At 44.3% G+C, this 20,333-nt stretch overlaps 1 protein-coding gene across 9 annotated transcripts in view; it reads left to right on the top strand.

Moving 5' to 3' along the window:
- TNIP3 (TNFAIP3 interacting protein 3) overlaps positions 1-20,333 on the top strand; it is a 70,773-nt gene that overhangs the window by 40,212 nt on the left and 10,228 nt on the right. For all 9 annotated transcript variants that reach the window (XM_054202779.1, XM_054202780.1, XM_054202781.1 and 6 more), the window contains 8 exons: positions 250-336; positions 1,935-2,024; positions 3,176-3,241; positions 4,571-4,702; positions 8,624-8,752; positions 12,048-12,164; positions 15,212-15,337; positions 17,315-17,470. In XM_054202779.1, the coding sequence (XP_054058754.1) occupies positions 250-336; positions 1,935-2,024; positions 3,176-3,241; positions 4,571-4,702; positions 8,624-8,752; positions 12,048-12,164; positions 15,212-15,337; positions 17,315-17,470 (903 nt within the window). The remainder of the gene's footprint in view (positions 1-249; positions 337-1,934; positions 2,025-3,175; positions 3,242-4,570; positions 4,703-8,623; positions 8,753-12,047; positions 12,165-15,211; positions 15,338-17,314; positions 17,471-20,333) is intronic.

The raw sequence follows: 20,333 nt of genomic DNA, 5'->3' as shown, positions 1-20,333 counted from the left end.
CGATTTACATGCACGCTAAGCAGAGTGCCGCCTTGCCCGGCATATTAGTCATAAGCAGTGTGCTTCAACCCTTCTGGGAAGCCCCAGCCGGGAAGGAGGAAAAGGTTAAAAATCAGAATTCCGCCCTTTATTTCTGAACCTCAGCCACTTCCACAGGCAGCACTCACGGACCTTCTGGGTCTTAATGCGATTCTCCTGCTCCTTTAGCCACTGTAAAATATCTGTTTCGTTGCTCTTCTTCTTCCAAAGACCCGTAGTGAAACAAATGCTCAAGGCCACCTTGGATGCATGTGGGCAGGTGTGAGTGACGTGGAAGCCCCAGCAGACCCGCTAGAAGTAAGTGACTGTTCTGGCCCTCCTCCGAAGCGCTCTCTGATTAACAGGAATGGCTTGAGCTGGGGCGGGGACCATGCGTGTCACTTTGTAGATCGGCAATTATGGGTTCATTTTGGTGTTCCAGTAGATTGGGCTGAATGATTTACGCTGTTTGGGAGTAGAAGGAAGCGTTAGAAGTATTTTTGGATACGGCATTCTTAGAAAGAAAACCTTCCCTAGTGTTTTGTTGTTGGTTTGGGTTTTTTTTCCCCAAAAAGCATCTTGTCAATTTAATTTGTTGTACAAAGGGTAGAAAGTGGTTCATTTCAGTTACCCAACAACTTCTGCGAGCAGCATTTGGACCAGTCGGTGCCAAGTGTATATATAGTGGTTAGATTTGTGACTTGTCCTATTCACTTTGATAGGACTCTATAAATATGCTCTTAAATGCGTGCCTAAGGCCCAGACTCCAAAAACAATTCAATGCATGAATAACTCCGTTGAATTCCAGGTAATTGCTTCAGATACTTTACGTTAAACATGTCGATGAACTTCTACAGGAGGAGGGATTAAGTGTTTTCTGGCATGGAAGTCAAGTGCTCCACGTTCGAGCTCAGCAGGACTGGCCACGGGGCAAATACGTGGTCAGGATTTTTGCCCGTGGAAAGACACAACAAAACTGTACTTTGATCTTCTTCATTGGCATTTGGCATTAAATTCTCTAGCTGAAAAAAAAAAAAATATTATTTCAGGGGATTTAAGACCTCAGAAGTGCTCACACTTTTATTCTAGTTTCTCATATATCGGTTGAGAATTTAGGTGGAAAAAAAAAAAACCCTGACCAGGTATCTGAACATATTATGGTTTATTTTTACGAGCATGTATCTTTTTTCCGGTACAGTTTTCTTGATGCGTAGGTATATCTATATATGTCTAATAGATCACATGTTTGTTTTCATGACGCTCCATAGAAACTTCTTGGAAATTATGATCTATGATATTGCCATTATAAAAATGAGGATTTAGTCGCTGCTGTCCTGCATAGACAAAACACCACACTTTTTTTTTTTTTTTAAAAGGAATAATTGCAGACTGATTTCCTAATTACTCCAAATTGCCTATTCATTTTCTGTATTGCTTGTTTTGAACCCATTGTGCTCAAGTTTATTGCCTTGGGCCTGCAAGCACTTACCACGGGCAACGCTACTAATTGTTCTAGTTCTTGTAAATGAAGGGAATTACTTACGCCCACTTCAACTTATGCTCAACTCTTGTGGCTTGTACTACTTGTTTGTACTACCATCTGTAAGATAATTGAAATCCTGTTTTGTCTTCTGTGTCTCAGATGGTACAAATAGATCTTACTTTATTTATTTCGGTGTCCGTTTGCGTAATGCTTCAATTAAAACACAGGCTAAGCAGGGTTAAAGCAGATGTGTGCTTCAGAGTCTGCTGTCAGCAGGTGTAAAGGTACTGAAATACAAATGCAATGGAAGAAAATGTTGCTGTTTCGGTTTCTTTACGTGCACGTGGCGTGGTGGATGGGAGCTTTGTATGATAATCTTGACTCGAAGAGAGGATGCTGAAAGCATTCCTTTTTGAACATTTCTTTTCTCCAGTCAAGGCACGTATTACTGACCAAAAAGAACACTATGGCAGGCAATTCTCTGGAACAACAGATCGTGTCACTGGAAAGACAGAGACGCCAGGTAATCTTAATTTACCCTTAACCTTTACAGCTATGACCTCCGAGACAGACATTACAATATCACTAATATGCCCAGGGCAGGAATCACTGAACGTGTCATCACTGTTACGTTGTTTATGCTGCAGTTGGTTTTACCCCCCTCAGCCCAGCAAGGCCTACGTTTTTCCTGTAGGAATCTCATCCTGTGCTCTTGTGAGACAATTTCTATGTGGGGACATTGTGTGTCTGTGATTTCTGTGTGGAGACATTTCTTCACAGCCCAAGTGTGCAAGTGCTTAAAATTATGTTTCAATTAGTTCCTATCGTCCTACTTCTCTCTACCAAGCAAGGGAGAGCTCTATTTGGAGAACTGTTCCTGAAAACAAATGATGACTTATTGTAACGTGGCTATGAATCTAGAAGAGCAGAGATTTATACAGTACAAAAGGCAGATTTTTTTTAAAATGAGGACTACTGTAAAGGCCAAGGAACCACTGCGAGTAGTAGCCAGTGGTGTCCTGGTCGCGGGTAGGAGCAAACTGGAAGCCGTTCTTTTGCTGAACATCCTAAAGAGTGGCCCTGTATCCCACAAAGCAAAATGCTTCAGAGGGACGTATATTTGGCTTTCTCCAGCAGAAATGCACACATGCTGACTCCTCTCCTACCACTTACACGCGTGGTGTTGGCCAGCCTTCCCATCTTGCGTGCGTACCCTTGCTTGGATTAGTGGTGCTGAGAAAAGCCAAGCGGGGTTTGCACCCAGTAGTGATGGCAGTCAGTAGGAGTCTTCAATTCATTTGTCTGAAGTCAGGGACCTTCTAATTGGAATTATGTTTATGGAACTTAAAGCAAACTAACAAGAAAGTCCTTGGCCGTTTAGCAGTTCTGTCTTGGGGATTTGTACAGTGTTGGAAAGGATTCACCTGTAGCTGCTTCTTGTGTATTTGACTGTTACTTCCTGAACATTCCAGTCCTTTAACTGAAATACCAAAGCACTGGCAGGTGGGCCGTAACTTGCCAAACCTTAAACTTGCTTTCTCTGAAATGAACTGGCCGGATGAACGAGGAGGTTGCGAACGCTTGTAGCTGGAGGATTAGAATGCCAAGTCTATTTCTTATTTATTGACAATGTTGAAATAAGGGTTATTTACTGTGACTTCCTGATAATTACAGCTTCTGGAGGTGAACAAGCAATGGGATCATCAATTTAGACGTATGAAACAGCTTTACGAAAAACAGGTAACAATGTTGACTACTTCTATTGGAATATGTATGCCAACTGCAGATAGTGAAGTCTGTGCTTAAATGCCAACCAGCCATGGCCATAATAAACATCTTAGGGGAGAAAGGCATCGCGTTTACTTTGTCTTTAGCTCACAAATTAAAAAAAGCTTCATCGCAGAAAAGTGGAGCTAATGTGTGTACAACCTTCAGTAGGACAAAATAGCAGGGCGTTTCTAAAATAGTAGGGACCGGGGTGGACATAACAGCAGCGATCTTCATGCCCTGCACGAGGTAAAAAAAAATAAAAATTGCCCACGTTTCAGAGCAGAATTCAGTGCAAAATTAGCCTGCGGTACCTGGTGTGCCCAGCCACTGATCTGCATCATCCCGTAGCCGTTGGGTCTCGTCCCATCTCTTGTGGCTGGCTCGTGAAGCCTGGGAGCTCACTGGGGCCCCCTGTAATGAGGGAGCTCTCAGATTAATTCCTCCACGACGGCTGTTTTCTGTAAGCAGAGAGACTTTTTTGTTTTTGAGAAAGTGTTCCGTCCAAAAGCTTTTCATTAAAAAAATAAATTGTAAATGAATCCTCTTTATTCCCGTAATTGTCAAGCTGACGCTGGCGTGGCGTTCATTCCTGCTTGCCGCTGCGTGGCATCTTTGTTTCCCTTTGCCTAGTGAAGGTGGCTGCTTACGGTTTTGCCTGGTGTTCCAAAAACCGCGTTGGTTCTGACACTTCTCACCTCCTGTTTCCTTCTACGAAAAGGAATTTTGCAGAATGGCCTCACGTGCTTATCAGGAAAATTTTCTCTCTCGTGTTTTCCACTAAGCTTTACGGAGAGTGGATCATTTATTTGATTGATTTTTTTTTTTTTTTTTCTTCCCCAAAGAGAAGAGGAATTTTAAATGGCTCTTCCTCATTTAATACGGGACCCTTTTATGCCTCTGGCTAGATCGTTTGTTTGCGCAGCGCTGCAGGAGTCCAAATTGCAAAAAGGGAGGAAAAAAAACAAAAAACAAACAAAAAAACCCACATTAAAATGGAAAATTCATTTGGAGGAACAGACCTATGGTAGCTGTCCTTTGGCAGCAAAGCGGTGCAAGACCAACTGGGTTAACACCGACAGGGAATTTGCCCAGGATCATTAAGGAGCTCCACTGCAGACAGAGCAGCGGAGCTTGAAGGTGGAGAGGGGGAAGTAAGTGGCTGGGGACTGTATGCGCAACCGGATCCACTCCTTTGCGTTGATGTGCTGGGAGCTCAAAAGGGTTTGAAGGCGCCTTTGAGGTGCTGTGCCTTTCAGGGTCCCCAGTCAGCCCACCGTGCTCCCGTCACTTGCTTTTCAGCTGGCAGAAATGAAAGCGAAACTGGACGCGTCGGAGAGGAGAGTCGGCGAGCTGGAGGAAGAGAGACATCGCCAGCATCCTGAAGGCGAGAGGTCGCAAGCCCTGGGCAGAGAGAAGCCGTTGCAGGAAGCGGTAGGAGGCTGCGCGCTGTTCCCTGGGTTGTGCTTACTGCCGAACGCTCTCTTGCCTTTCCTCTTTCCCATCTTGCGAGTGGCAGGGCGTGGGTCGTTGCACAGCCATGAGATGAGATTGCAGTGTGGAGCGCTCTTCAACGTTGTCCCCGAGGCAGTGGCTGATCTTCTGTCTGATCAGAGAACTGCGGGTTCTAGAACTGCACCTAGAGAGAGAGTCGTTGCAATAGAAACCGGCAGAGAGCGCGGCATTACTGCGCGCGGGGGTGTAAAGAGCAGGTTGATACGAATACTGCAGAGATTGCCTTCCTCGCTGTTCGGTTCAAGGTGAATGTCTTTGTGAACGGAAACGGTACAGTGATTTCAAATGGAACGGGAATGTCATGGCAGATGTCGCACAAAGTGCTTGGCGATAAATACTTGAAGGAACGAATTCAGCTCCGGACGCTCACTTTTTGGTGTTGACAATACAGGCTTTTTATACGCGTGGTGGTAGCTATCTCAGCCCCCCGTAAATATTAGCGATGGAGTCGGCGCAGTTGTTAGGGCTGAAGGTGCCGGGGCTGACCGCTCTAGAGCAGCGTTCACCCCTCCCTGGGAGCGGTCGGGCGCCTCTCGCAGGACTCCTTAGGCACTCGCGTAGGCATTTGCCTCTGAAGTTAGATCCCTAAGCTGAATTCCCGCCGCGGTAAAACCCCCAGCCTGAGCAACTGATGTATATATCCCCGATGTATACACGACACTTTGTGTATGTAAGCGTTTTATCAGCACCGCGGAGTGGTGCTTCCTGTTCTCATTCTGCTTCGTGGTGGCACGCGCTTCAAAACCTCTCGCGAACGTTTTCTGGGTGGCGCTCCAATGGCTGATGTCGGGCTTCTCTATTTGCTTGATAACACGAAGAAAACCCCAAAACAAGCGGCAATCGCATCGCTTGCAGGCTCAGATAAGACCTAAGCTAGCCGCTGCTGGAAAAGAAATGCAAAGCCCTTAGCTTTTATTTTTGTAAGCAGAACATTCATCTTACTTGCTTATCAATTACGATACGGTCTCAGCTAAGCACGTGCCTGAATTCCAACCAATAGGACTGTTTACAGGTTTTAAAGCAAACTGTGTTGTTATGCACTTGCTGGATCACTGCCTGTATTTGCTCCAAGCGTGGATTCCGTGCGAGACAATCCATCTTCCTGTTCGTCTTACTAAGGTTTTTACTGGCTGCCCTTTAATATATGATAGGTGTGAAAAAGAGTCCTAGCTACCTTTTTGAAAAGGTAAGGATGAGCAGTACGCTCTTCCAATTTTTTTTACTACATACACGAATAATGAGCGAAATGACAATATAATCCAAAACTCTCTTATGGGGACAGGTTAACCTGCGTGGAACTTCAGCCTTAGATCAGAAGTTTCCTTACAAATTATATACTCGGCGAGTAAGTGCTTCTGTTTACTCTGAATTTCTGTACTTTTTGGATGTCATGCAGGAATGCAGGAGATCTGCACCTTGGCAGAGGTAGCTGCTAAAAGTAGAGGGTTTTTGAATGAGCAACACGGATTGTGACGCCCGCGTCAGCAGCTGCGCCAGCTCCAGTTAATCCTGTGCTGCCCACAGGGCAGGATGAAGAAGCAGCAGCGCCAGGGGAAGATTCAGAAAAATGCATAAGGAGATGTTCAACTCTGAAAGCGCGTGAGCGGGCGTCTTGCTTTCAAGTTCAGCAAATGCAGAAGAGGCCCAAGCTGACAGATCTACCGAGATTAGGTTTTTAGGGCTTTATGGTTTAGGGTTGTTTTTTTTTTTTCTCTGTAGCAACTGTCATTCTTCATACCTACATTTGGTTTTATATATATATATATGTGTGGGTGTGTACATACTTTTTTTTTTTTTTTTCTTTTCTTGAAAGGTAACAACCCTTTCTTTTTTAAATGTTCTACTTACGCCCCTGTAGCCATGGAACTGGGATTGGGCCGTACGGGACAATTCTCAGAGCAAAGTAATAAGATGTTTGTTCTCTACTTGCTTCTCTAGTCCCAGCAGCCTGACGGTACCTTTTAAATTTCTTTACTCAGAGTGGCAGTTCCCTGGGTGTTCGGCTGAGCCATTTAGGAAAAACAGCAGCACCAAACAACGCAGGTTGCGTGCTGCTGCTGTCTTACAGAGCTATTTATTTATTAATTTGTTTTTAATGCGTCTGGAGGGATGGCTCTCACCGAACGATAACGTCATGAACTTTTAGCTGTCCCCTAGGTCCTCCGTGGCCCTCAGAGGAAAACTGTTCTGGAGGCTTAATTGATTTTTTTTTTTTTTATTTTTTTTTTTTTTGTTCTCTCTAGGCATGACCTATAGACAGGAATCAAAGACCAACATAGTCACTGGGAAGCCTAGGTGCCATAAAACCTAAGAGTCAGTGTCGAATAAGAAGCAATAAGACAGAAGAATTCAGATGGTTGGAAAACCTGAACAAACTGGAAATCGCTAGTTATAAAAATAGCCCTGTTCCCAGAGGCGTCAGCCTCCGAGAAGGAGGATGTGTGCTAGAAGCTAGGAAAAGAAGATGGCAAAGATGAAGAGAAGAGCAGAGCTAAAAGTCTATATGGATACTAGTGGTTTGTTTTTCTTTAATATTTTAAAACATACACATACGTACCAGCTTGAGCTAGCTGCTGGCTGCGTTTCTGTACTTAATGCAAAGACATCCTGCTAATCTTGCCCGGTTTTTGGCTAAAACGAAATGTTGCAACTAACTTGGAACAAAGGAAGAGAAAGCCACCTCGCATGTAAGCAACAGTTTCCTCAAGGGTGCTCTTCAGCGGCTCGGTGAGCACACGGTGATGCGCTTCTCGTGAGCCCAAACCTTAAATGCCTGGTCGCTGGCTGCACAGAGAGATGCCTGTTGCATGGAAAAAGAAGCATTCCTATGATGTCGTGTGCATGTGATTGTTGGATCTCTTTTTTTTTTTTTTTTTTTTTTTAAATCACATAAAGCAGCTGCAGAAGAACTTTTTTCTTTTTTTTTTTTTTTTTGTAGAATGGACCATTCTGTTTTGTATATTTAAACAGCTTTGGTTTAAGGCAGTCTGGCAAAAGCGGGTGAGGGATGCGTTACCCTGCGAGAGAAGCTTACACAGTGCCGTTTGCTTCAGGGGCTGATTTGGATCTTAGCTCCCTTCGCTGTCAATTGAAAATAGCCGCATTGAAAGTGATCGGAGAAGAGAATCAAACTTAATGTTTTACAAATCTGTCCTAATAATTCCTATAATCCCATCTCGGAAGACTAGTGTGTAAATCCTGTTGCAAGTAGGGACACCTACCTGGTAGTTTGCTGGGGTGGCGACAGCGTAGACACATGCACTAAGAAGGGTCAAGTCAACGACTGCAATGAGGTGAAAGAAAGTGGATTTTTAAGCCTTGCTTGGTAGCTTGGTGTAATTCTTGAGCAGGCTGAGACCTGCCTCAGTCTCTCGTGTAGTGGAAAAAGCCCTCAGACTATGCGATAGGGAGATATGGTTCTGTCTTTAATGTTGTATGACACTGGGAATGGCTGGGACGCCACCAGCGTTTAGCCCTGGCCTTCCACTACGAGTATGTAAGGAGTAATGCGGGTTTGGGATGATCACCTGTACGGTACCGATCTGCTTGGCCTGCCGGCTTTCTCATGCCTCTGTGCGACTGCAGGCTGTAGAGAGCAGGGGTTTAGTCTGGTGTGTTGTCTTGATCTCATCATATGGTGAGCGGTCAAAACTATTTCAACAGGCTTTATCGTATCTGGGTTTTACTAACCATCCGCCTTCCTGTTGCCTCCCTTCCCAGCTGTGTTTGGGACAGCAAAAATGCAAGGCATCTGCCAGACAGCAGATATTCTGAAAATTGTTCTTGAAAAATGGTTCCATCTGCATTTCAGCAGCATCTCTCTGTATTTTTGCATCCCAGAAAGAAACAAAGGTCCTTAGTGAAGCTCTCCGAGAAATGAAGGAAGAGAACAAGCTCCTGAAGCAGAAGAATGCCACAATGATGAGGAAGAAAGAACACTACGAGTGTGAAATAAGTCGCCTCAACCAGGTATGAACAACAGTGAGCCACTGACTGGGACCTCTTAAAAATTGTTGTTGCACATATACCCTGTGTTTGAGAGCAATGGCTTCTCCTCTCAAGACGTGCTCCTGTCTTACTTTTTTACACACATACATGTATATATTCATGCATGGAACTATTATGTGTATGTATGTCTCGTTGAGGAAATTGCCGTAAAATAGCTAAATGGGAGTTATTCTTTTTTAACAAATGTAACTTTGTTTAATCAAAAGATCACGTAAAGCAGTGGGTGTTTTCTAACAATTTTGTATTTCATGGTGAACCACAAGCACTTCCTGAGGAAATGCGCTGCAGTAACCATTGCTGTGTAACTTCAAGCGATACGCAAGCTGAAAGGGCCGTGATGTGCAAAAGTCGAGGCAAAAAAGTAGCGTTGCCATGTTAAAAAAAATCTGACGGAACGTATGATCCTCTAACTCTTTTTGAAATGGCATTGGCAGGACCTGCTCAAAGCCTCAGTGTAACTTCCGTTCAAGGTCTTGTTTGTAAAACAACTTATTTCAATGTTTTATTTTGCTGTCTTATCTTGGGACGTGGTTGGAACTAGGACGGATGGGTAAACAGACCATTCTTTTAAACAAAACATCAATTTCATGTAACACCCTTTCCCATGGGTAATTTACTGATTTTTTTTCTGTGTATTTCCATCCTTCAAATCTCTTGTTGTGAATGCACCTAAGACTGGAAGGGACCCTCTGTGCCCTTTTAAGTCTAGTCTCCTGGTATGGCAGGTTCAGTGACTTGAACTTCTTACAAATTCTCTAAAATCAAACAACTTTTTTCTTAAAAATACTTAACCTCCTTCTACTGTACTTCTGTTGGAAGGCTGTTCTGGAACTGCAACCCTTCCTCTGCTTCAACTGGGCTGAATTTATTCCGGCCAGATGATATTCATTTGTTCTTCTGGTAGGGGTGTGGAACAGACCTGCTTCTGTCATCTCTGCGAAGCAGAAGTGTCCTCCAGTGAAAATACGATCGCTCTCGGGGCCGCTTGCTCTGCCCTTACAGCTACAGAGACCAGTTGTATTTTCACTAGAGCTTAGCTGAGCTGCCCCAGCTCTTTAGGTCTTTTAAAATACAACTATGCCTGCTAATATGCATGGTTTTTTGATCTCAGTCATTTTAAACGGCTTAGTTCTCAATTTATGGAAGATACTACGACTTGTTTCTAAGTGAGTTAACCTTTTTACTTGAAGTACATTGACCTTTTTACTTTGGGCTTCATCCAACTTTGATCCAGTTATCGAGAGTACCCAAAATATAGAGTCCGATCTGATCCTACTGCAATGTCTGCAGCATGAAACTGATGTCGCAATGCCGTAATAGTTTGCAGTTCTAGATCCTAAGATTATTGTCTTTCACGTGGTTGTTTCCTTGTTCACCATATAGTTCAAGTACAAGCCAAATTTCGGCCTTATTTCATAACTTTGCTGCATCTCAATTGTTATTTAAACGTAGACGAATAGGCTGTAATGTATTCCACCTGATAAGAACTTATGAAAGACATCAGGTTAAGGAGCCCATTACTTAATGCCTTCCTCGGAGGTGCTCAATACTCAATTGACGGGCCCTGGGCAACCTGACTTCCTTGTCCCAGCTCTGAGCGGCAGCTTGGACCTCCGGAAGTCGCCCAAATGAGTCTCGTGATTCTGTGACTGTCAGCGAGATCGAGATGTATCCCACGTAGGCAGGGGGAAGAAGAAAAGCACACTTTGCTTGTCTTTGTCCTCAGCAGGACACTTCACAAAGCCCGCGCCTGGGAGAGGATCTGGGCTGCAGTCAGCCGGGGAATGTATCATACGTACCACGATGCTGTTCGACTTGGCTGACTCTGCTGCTGCTGGCCACCCATGCCCAATCTAAACACTAATGTGAAACTTGTCTTTATTAATTTATTATTTTTTTTCTATTTGTGCAGCGCACTGCAATGTCATAGCCTAAAAGGGATTAGCAGTGGCTCAAAGGGGGCAAAAGCAGGATTAATCAGTAGGCTCTCTGCATCTTCATCCTCCCGTGTTTATGTTCAGCCTTATTTATGTATTGACGTGGCGCACAAACTGCTGCTATTATACCTGTTTCTCTTCTGCGCAATTCTTAGGGACAGTAGCTCATCAGATAAAAAGCCTTCCTTTTCTCTTCTGTGATCTCCGGGGGAAGTGCTAATTTTTTTTTTTTTTTTTTTAATTTATTTTCTTCTTGGCCTTTTCGTAATTAATCCTAATCCCTCGGGTTACCTGGGATACGGGTTCTCCTGCTGGCGCGTTTCCCCCTCTGCCCGTTCCCCCCTCCAAATTATCTTCCCCCCTTCCCGTATGGTGTGAATGGAGCGTGGCTAGCGAGGGAGAGCTGGGGACCATTAGTGGGAACTGAGCTTCCTAAAATGGCTGAAGTTAGCTGAGTCCGTCTCTTGCGTGAGGGACGCTGAAAAGTACTGAATGGTGAGTATTGGTGCTAGACTTAAAAAAAAAAATAAAAAAAAAAAATGTGTGTGTGGTTATAGACAGAGAGGGGTAAGGGTCATTTAAGAATTATTCCAGTCCAAGGGAGAGTTGTGTGATACTGTTAGAAATAAAACGCCATCAGCAAGGAACTGTGGCAGAATTTGACTGAAAAATAGAGTAAGAGCGGCGTGTGTATTCATAACTCCCTCTAGTGACAAGCTGCAGAGACTACATGACTTCCTCCCGACCGGAGGGTTTGCCGCAGTTCCAGTTGAAGAAGTTTGGACTCTTTAGTGCAAAAAAAAAAATGCTTCAGCCAGCCTTCACCGAAGGCACGTTTTTCAGGCAATCTTTGAATGTTGCTTTTATGTCCTTGGGATTTTAGTTTGCTGGCTTTCGGCCTCAGCTGAGTTTAGACACCTGTCTTTGTTTTCCCAAATTCTGACTTGCACGGGGAAACGGTGTTTGTCAATGAGATTTGCAGCTGTGATTTCCGTAGGTAAATGTTGGTCATAGCTACAAGCAAAAGCAAGGTCCCCTAAATTTAAACTGTCTCAAATTCATGAATGTCGAGTGGGCACGGTGAAAATTTAGACCTAGTCATGCATATCTGTTATTTACGGGGTTTATATCCGGTGTATATAATTGAAGTAACTGCAAGTGAAGGGAAATCCCCCACGAGCCTGTGACTCAACCTCATCTGTTTATTTAGAGAGCAAACGTTCTAATAGTTTAAAAGGTTTGGGTTTTGTTGGGGTTGGGGTTTTATTTTTTTGGTGTGGTGAATCTCCGCGTAGTAATTCTGCTCTTTGACACTGCAGGCCCTTCGGGATGCGTTGAAAAAGCAGCACTCGCCGGTTCTTGGGACTCGTGCAGAGAAGGGTGACAGGAACAGCCTTGAGGACATGAGAACCCAACTTGAAGTTCTCAAACAGCAGGTGAGAACAGCTGGAAGCAAGCCTGGATGGATTTCCTACAGCATAATTTTGCCTTCTCTCCCAAGAATTGCGCCTGGTAGCCTTGCTATGGTAGAACTTTTGAAAGGAAGAACCAGTTGAGCCACAGCCCATTCGCATGGCGTTTCCTAAGCTGCTGCCTTCACAGCAGCGTCCACGGAGCGAAACTGAGTCTTTGCAAAGGACCGGAGCAAGGTCTTGTGTAGGACTCGAAGCAGCAGAATGGCTCTCCTGACTCTTGGCGACCGTCCTGCCAGTTCTCCGCTCGGGGCTGAATGGCATCCAGAGGGAATGCTAAATTTCATGAGTCACCGATTAATCTCTTGATTATGTCTTCTGCTCCTTTTTTCTTAGAAGTTGAAAGTTTAGTGAATTATCTGACAACAATAGTCTTGGAAAACGAGGGCGTCATCATTGCCGTTTTTCAAAGTGCGAGGCAAAACGTTTGCATCCGTAACCTGCATACAATCACTATAGAGAAGCGTATTTATTTTTTTTTTAATCTTTCTTCTGAGCAATTCCAGGGCTTTGTGCGCTCTTTTTCTTTCCGTGTGAAAGAATCTGTTTAAAAACACGATACTTTTCAGATAACTTTACATTTTAGGTCTGTCATCCTGGACAGTGTTAGGGTTAACGTTATTGACACACAAATGGATGTGATCAGAATGGGGATTTTATTCAATGGGAATAAAATACTTGTTTCTGTCACGTTTGACAGCAGAGCCAGATTTTGCTCTCTAATGTAATGCTTCCCACATGCTGGAGAATAAAATCCAGCACTTGATTGTACAGTAATGACTTATTTCGTTCTACGCAATAAAATAGAGTAAACCAATTTTTTTTCAGAATTCTCATGGGGTATCCATTTTATGAATGTCTTTTTCTCGTTGTGTAAATCAGTACAGTGAGCCCAGGCTTCCCTCTGCACGAAAATGGAGCAGGAGGCTCTAACTGTACAGAGGTTCTTGGGACAAACAGCGACGTGGCAGAGTCTCACCGGCACTTGGCTGTCGTCAGCCCATCCCTGGCCCCTACAGAAGAAACGAAGGCACTGATTCCTTGAGAGGCGTCCCCCTCTTTCTCAGGGCAACAGAATACGCAGCAAAACCGTGACAAAGTGATTCCTTTGCAGCGTCAGCAGATCGTACGGCTGGGGAGCAGGAAGGGAGGTGGAAGAGCAGAGAAGGGAGCAGGGAGAGGAGAAATGAGGAGATCCTGAGGAGATAAGCGTGTAGATGGACAGGGATACAAGAGACCTAGATTTCTGCAAGCGACAGCTTCGCCTCTGCTCCGGAGGGTCAGGGGCACGCAGGCCTCCTCCAGGCACAGGCTGCAGAGCCGAGTCCCTGCGTGGCCACACGGCAAGTCTTTGTTCCTTTTACGCGGTGTTATTCAGGAAGGGGGTTATATCTAGCAGGGGACCGTCGTGTCCGAAAGGAAAAAAAAAAAAAAAACAACCTTGCAAAAATTAGCTGCATCAGGCAAGTTGCGAAAATAATTTCGAGAGCCCTGTGTTGACTTTTTTTCTTCCCCTGAGGTATTAACATTTCTCTAGCCCTCCTGTGGAATCATAGTGCTGCTGCCAGCAAAAAGAAAACTTTTTGCCAGCAAAAAGAAAAAAGAACGATGGGCAGGGCATGAGCCACAGCAAGCAAGTTCTTCGGAAACAGAATGTCAGCGGGCTTTAGTGGCCAACCAAGAGGACATGAAAGGACTTTCTGAAAGTTCTGGTGGCGGTTCCCACCCCAGTGTGCTTTGGCTGTTATTGGTCAGTGGAAGTGACACCAACCTCCAGCTTCTTAGCAGGTCAATGCCTGCCTGTTAGATGAAGAATTAAGCCAGTCAGCTTAACACCAATTAATTTAGGGATTAGCGTTTTGCTTCGGAATCCGTGCGCTCGCTGCCTGTGCCTGGGGTGGTCAGGTATATTTTTAATGGGATGAAGCGCTATGATTCCTGGCGACATAAAAAGAGCTAAGCCATTGCGTCCTTCAGTACTTGAAAGGCAGCTTATCTTCTAGGAGCAGGGTCAAACCTTTGTATTTCCAGTTTGAATTGTGTGCGTAACATTCCCCTCTGCTTATCCACGGGGACCGGTAGGTTCTTTGGGCTGCAGTTTGAGAGGATGAATTCAAAGTCCTGTATTGCAGATAAAAGGTACACGGGCCAATTATTTTTCCCGTATACGGTTTCTAACGTCTGGGGCATGATAGCCTCCTACAGGTTTTGTTTTCCACAGCGCTCCAGCCAAGGTCTAAATTCCTTGACGGCCCTGATTAGTCCAAGCCTTCTGGTCATTCATATGTGCCCACGGCTCTAAATACTATCACTTATTCTGCGCTTACTAGTCCTTTGGGCCACACCTGGGTTAGACAGCTAGCGCGCAGTGGGTAAGGTCAAGGTGTAGACAACAATGAAAAGGTGTAAAGCAAAGCAGGCTCAGGGTCAGTGGTATTCAGTGGGCTATAAAAAGGCAGGACGTTATTTGATGGTAGTGGCTCATCCTGCGGTTGGATAAAGGTGATAACGTTCTGTCAGACTGCGTACTAGAAGTCATTTTTTGGTGCTGTACCAGCACCTCCTGTCTCCACCAGGACGCCAACTGCTTGCATCTGAGATACAGGGGGGACTTGAGAGTGCTCATAATTGAAGAGCAAGCTGGAAAAAATGATGGTGAAGTGTTTGTCGTACTACTTAAAAAGATCGGCGTCTGGAGTATTTGCTATCTTATCGTATTTAAAACTGATAACGCGCCAGTCAGCCTTTTGCATTACAAGGGTCTATGGCTACTGAAGTGTGGGCTGTTTCGATTGACAGGTGCCATTGGAGAGTAGCCACTGCTTGTCACTTTGGTCGTACAAAAGATGAGGGGGGGGAACTTTTCATTGCAAGATGGTAAAGAGGAAGGTGCCTTTCGGAATGCACCCGGCGGTTTGCTCAGTGTTTAAAAAGCAACCAAACAACAAAGCGGATGAAAACTTCCATTGTGGCTCCGCTGAAATTCACATCCTTGGCCATAATCGTTGCAGGTACAAATATATGAAGAAGACTTCAGAAAGGAGAGATCTGACAGAGAACGACTTAATGAGGAGAAAGAAGCGCTGCAGAAAATGAACAAGAGATTGCAGTCTCAACTGAATAAAGTCAACGCTCAGGTATGAGTCAAAAGAAAGTTACCGTTGCCAGCACATGTGTATTTTATTTTTATTTTCTCACTTTCCACACAACCCAAGGCTTTCTGGCTTCCATTAATTGCCATTAGATTTTATACGAGGTCACCACCTGGGATGAAATCATTCTGAAGTAATGCAATAAGAATATAAGAAATGATTAGAGATTACTTCCAAATTAAGTAGATGAAGGGGATATTTATTGCAAAAACGCCTCAAACATCTTAAAACGGAGTGGGGGGAACCAAAAACAAATCCACAGGACTTTTGATTGTTTCACTGGCGCTTGATATGAGAGTTGTAACATCAAACCAACTTTCGAAATAAAAGCTTCTGTAATGGAATCCTGACCTTTGCAGTGGATTTGCAGAGTAATGTTAATATCACTGAGGGGGAAAAAAAAAGTTTCCATGCAAATTAGCTGAGCAGCCACTGCAATAATTTCTTTATTGCAACATCCTTTTTATCTCTTCAGAGTAGTGTCAGTATTCTGTTCACAGACACTCAGGAAGCCGTAGTAGAATCATGGCATGCAAAACTCTGAGCTTTCCCAATCCCCTTTAAAAATTACGAAACTTCGAGGTTTCCTGTCTTGACGAAATTGTGCAAGGTTTTAAAAGAATGGCCGATTACCAAAATGTTCTGTGGTGATTTATTGTCCTCCCCAAACATTGTTGCGAAACAGAAACTTCGGTATTGGCTTATTCTCAACCAAGCCAGGCATCGATACTCGTAGGGTCTTGCAATAGCATCAGAGGCGAGGGGCTGGAAGTGCCCCTCACCTCCATTGGCCCCAGCGGGAGCCGGGGAGCAGGTTGGGCATCCTGCAGCAAGGTCCCAGACTAGGCGGTGCTTTTATGGGTACTTGGAGGCATTTCACGCAAGTGTGAAAATAGCAGAGAATGCCACAATTCACCGCTCAGGGCATCCCGGGCGTATAGAAATACCTTGGGGAAAATCCGTTAGCATCGCGTGCTGTAACCTTCGGGTATATTTCCCTCACCCACCAGCCCACCCCTGGGTGGTTCAATAAGGTAAAGAATTTTTTTTCTTAGGAGACAAGAGTACTGGGACACCTTCCTCTATATTTTTGCATTGTCTAGAGACTGTAAAAGCCTACGTTTCTTGCACAACCCCAACGAGTCAATGGACGCTGTGAGACCTTCTCACAGCAGTGACAGTGAAGAGGGAGGCTACAAATGGGGCTAAAAGGCCTTTCCCTGCTCCTCTGCGTCCGCTCCAGACCAGCGGAAATGCCAACAGCACTGCACGGGTACAACATACTCGAAGGGCCGTGCAATGCCTGGGTACAACTTGACCGTCCCCACATCCCATCGACGGTTTACACTAGAGATCTTTTTGTTTGTCTCATCCTCCCTCGGGATTTGATTAAACAGGGCTTGTGAAGAATTTTAAACGTGAGAGGAATCGCATAGAATATTTATTAGTTTGTTTTCTTAAGTCAAATTATGTAGTTGCGACCCATCTTTTACCCCTCCTTGCACTGTCCTTAGGCAAATTCCTATTGACTCTGCTGGGGCAGAGAGGGCCTAAGAAAAGGCAGACCCAAATCTTGAGGCCATTGAATTTGTTCCTTTACCAAAATTATTTATTTTTCTTGTTATGCAAGTGCCTGTAGTTCTGCTTCAAGCTATTGAAAGCTACTATGTGTAACGAAAATATTTCTTGAATATAGAAAACACCCAGAAATGTGCTTGCCATATCTTGAAGCCAATGTTTTCTCACATAAAAAGTGCCAAGGCTCTGGTGTGGCACAAGTCAGCTTTCTTAAATATTTTTTTTTAAATCATGAACGGTCTGAAGGCTCTAAACAAGCCGCATTGTGGGAGGAGGGTTTCTTCCCTGCTGCTTTTCGCTGATGAATTTGTATGCGAATATTCTGTTGGTCATCGTATCCTGCTACTAATGCATTTCTTCTTGCTCTTCTTATTTTTTTGCCAGACAAAAGACCTCCCAGTAGAGTCTGAGAGGCCCGGCTACCCACCTCCCCTCTTCTTCTCACCCTGTGCTGGGAGTTGTGGCTTGGTTCTTCACTATCAAGATCCTCGAGTGGTACATTCGGCGTCTCGCAGGGCACGTGAGCAGCAGCAGTGCTCAGTAAGGTTCCCACCGTCTCCCGTTTCACAAGGGCGCGCTTCTCTTACAAGGAGAATAACGTGGTGCTAGCACAGGGCCGTCCTCACCAGTAACTAAATCTGTCGTTTCCCAGTTTGTTGTTGGCACTGGTCTTACAATTAACCCTAGGTCTGGCACAGCCCTCCTGATTTCTCTGCAGTCTCTCTTCTTACTCGCTGCCCCAAAATGCTGATTTTTCTCGTGATAGTCATGTTCTTTTCTTCCTTGCTGTTCCAGCGTCTTTGGTACTGAATTGCACAGAGCGCTGCGATGTGCGAATCGAAGCATAACCAACAGAAATCTGTGAACAAAGAGGAAAAAATGCCGCAACTTAAATATATGGTTGATGAGTTATACTTTAAGTATATATTCTTATGTATTGTAAATTTACTTTGGCAGATACCGTTTGTCTCTAAGACCACAAAGAAGAAAAAGGGGAGTATTATACATTTGTTTTCAATGATACTGGTGGTCATTCCTTAATTTAAAAAAAATAAGGTTGATTGGACTCTAGCTGATTTCTTAGGCTAATTTACTTCCACGGCACATATCCAAAGCCCTTTCTATCTCTATAATTACCCAAACTCGTAAATATGGATCTGCTCTCTGGAGCCCAGTTGTGGGCCTTCACTGTGAACGATAGTGACAAAAACGCGAACATAGCTTTGGTCAGCATTATTCGGGTCTCTTCCTTCTACCCGGTCTAAGAAAGCTTGTTGACTAGTGTGTCTTATTTCCACGTCTTATACTCGTCGTTTCTTTCTCTGGCCCCGTCTTTGGAAAATGACTTTCCTTGTTCTTCAATTACGGCTTCTGTATTCGTAGGTAACGTAACTGTCCTGCCGTCAGGCAATACTGCAGTAGCCAGACGGCGCAATCCCAGGTTCCCTGGGGCGGGCGGACGAGCTATCAGCAGGATTCACAACGCTGCCATTAAACTGGAAGGGCGGAATCCCAGATGCTGTTGCTTGTGCCCGGTAGTATCTTCCCTCCGGTACCCTGCTGTGAAACGGGATTACGTGAGGACTAAGGCTCTACAGCGAGGACAAGATGCTCTGGCTGTGAATGCTTTAGGCATGCGATTTTCCGAAGCAAGCCTGCGTATTTGCAGAAAAAAATAAGATAAAAAAATAAATTAAAAAAAAAAACTAAAAATTAGCAGAAGTGGAAGGTAGAGTGTGGCTAACTCAGTGGGAAATTTTCCATTTTTTTTCCTGGCACGCAACAGGGTCCAGTGGTCCTCAGCATGAAGGAGAATAGCTTTGCACTAGGGCAGGTTAGATAAGGGGCCGTTACCTATTTCAAGGAAAATACTGCTTCAAAGCCTGATACTTTTGAAGTGCTTTGGGTTATCTAAGTGGGCTGCGCTAGTTTGAATTTAGTGAGGATGCGTTTAAACATGGTGAACGTCGTTGGAAATACATAATATCTGTTTCTGGCTATAAAGCTGTCACGTCTGGAACGATGCTCGTTATTTGAGAAATTTATAGCCGAATTTTTGCAAAAAGCATAAAAGGCTTTCAGACTGTGGGAATCCAACGGAAAAGCTGTGGTCAAACAAGTCCTTTCTGTGCTTCGGGAGTGTGCTTATCTGCCTATTTATCAGAGTTGGAAGTATTGCAGAATGTTTTTTCACTGCAATTTGGACACTGTCCCAGGTTATTTTGGCCCTTCTCCCTCCACTTTCATCATCCGGGTTGCTAATTCTGCGAGGGATCACCTGGTTTACAACTTTGCCGCTCCTGCCGGCGCGCGGGGGTTCGGTTTGACTGGTTGCTTTGTAACTCCCAGTTTCATTCTGAGTTTTCTTTGAAATTCTTTGTCCGTGTGAGAGCAGCATTGCTGCCCCGAGCTTTTGATACCTCCCCGAGCAATTTGTTAGCCACGAAGCAAGGTGTTAGAATTTAATGAGTGTCCTGAGTTTAACCTACGTAAGTCCTCTGTGTTTAGTCTGCGCTTTTTCATTCTTTTTATATCTTGCACCTTTTTCATTCCTGTTTACATTGTTAGTAGAAACATTTTGTTTAGTCTGACATGGAATACACCTCTTGTTTCCGAAATTCATTCAAGTTTGCGTAGTGCGAGTACGTATGAAAGAGAAGAGGAGATCGGAGAACACAGAACTCAACAGAAACTCGAAAAAGCAAAGCAAATAAGTGTATTTTGAGCCATCGGCAGAGAAACTACCTGTGCCTAAACGAAGCAGAGTCTTGCTTTGTATCAAAGCCTGGTTTGTTCGCCTGCAAGCACAGATTTAGGTAATCGTTCCTGTGGATGGTATAATTTAAGTGAAAATAGGATAGCTCCTTTTTTCCTGACAGCATATGAGGGTGATTACTGCTATATACAACTACAAATGACAGCCTATGTAAAAGTTAAATCCGGTTTCTGTATCTCCGGCTTCATCCTGCCATCTTAATATAGGCAAAACTTCCTTAGAAGCCTACAAAATTTCTTCCCTGCGAGTTGAAATCTGTAGGAGTCTCTTTGGGACTACTCAGGATTTTGTCCGAGTAATTTCTGCAAAGCAAGAATTATTTCCCCAGTTTAACTACTTTGAAGCCGTGATTACCTGGAATTCGACCAGCTTACGTGTATTACTTAAACCGGATAGACGGCTTTCATACAGCTTCAACTGAGATGTCTGGTCCCCGAATTGTTTTCTCTCGTAGTAATTTGCTACTCGTTTTACCACGGTGTGTGGTATAAACTATAAGGCAGTATTTCTTTCTTCCAGGATTTCCCTGGACAAAACTCTATTGGCGTGGATATAACCTTCCCAATACTTCCTCTTGTAAGAAAGACGGGGATTTTTCCCCATACCACAGCGTTTTCAGGAAGTGAT

This window comes from Rissa tridactyla, chromosome 5 (genome assembly GCF_028500815.1).
Source record: "Rissa tridactyla isolate bRisTri1 chromosome 5, bRisTri1.patW.cur.20221130, whole genome shotgun sequence".
In the NCBI taxonomy this organism is placed as follows: Eukaryota; Metazoa; Chordata; class Aves; order Charadriiformes; family Laridae; genus Rissa; species Rissa tridactyla.
Note: the sequence above shows the minus strand (reverse complement) of the source record. Positions and strands in the feature narration are given on the sequence as shown.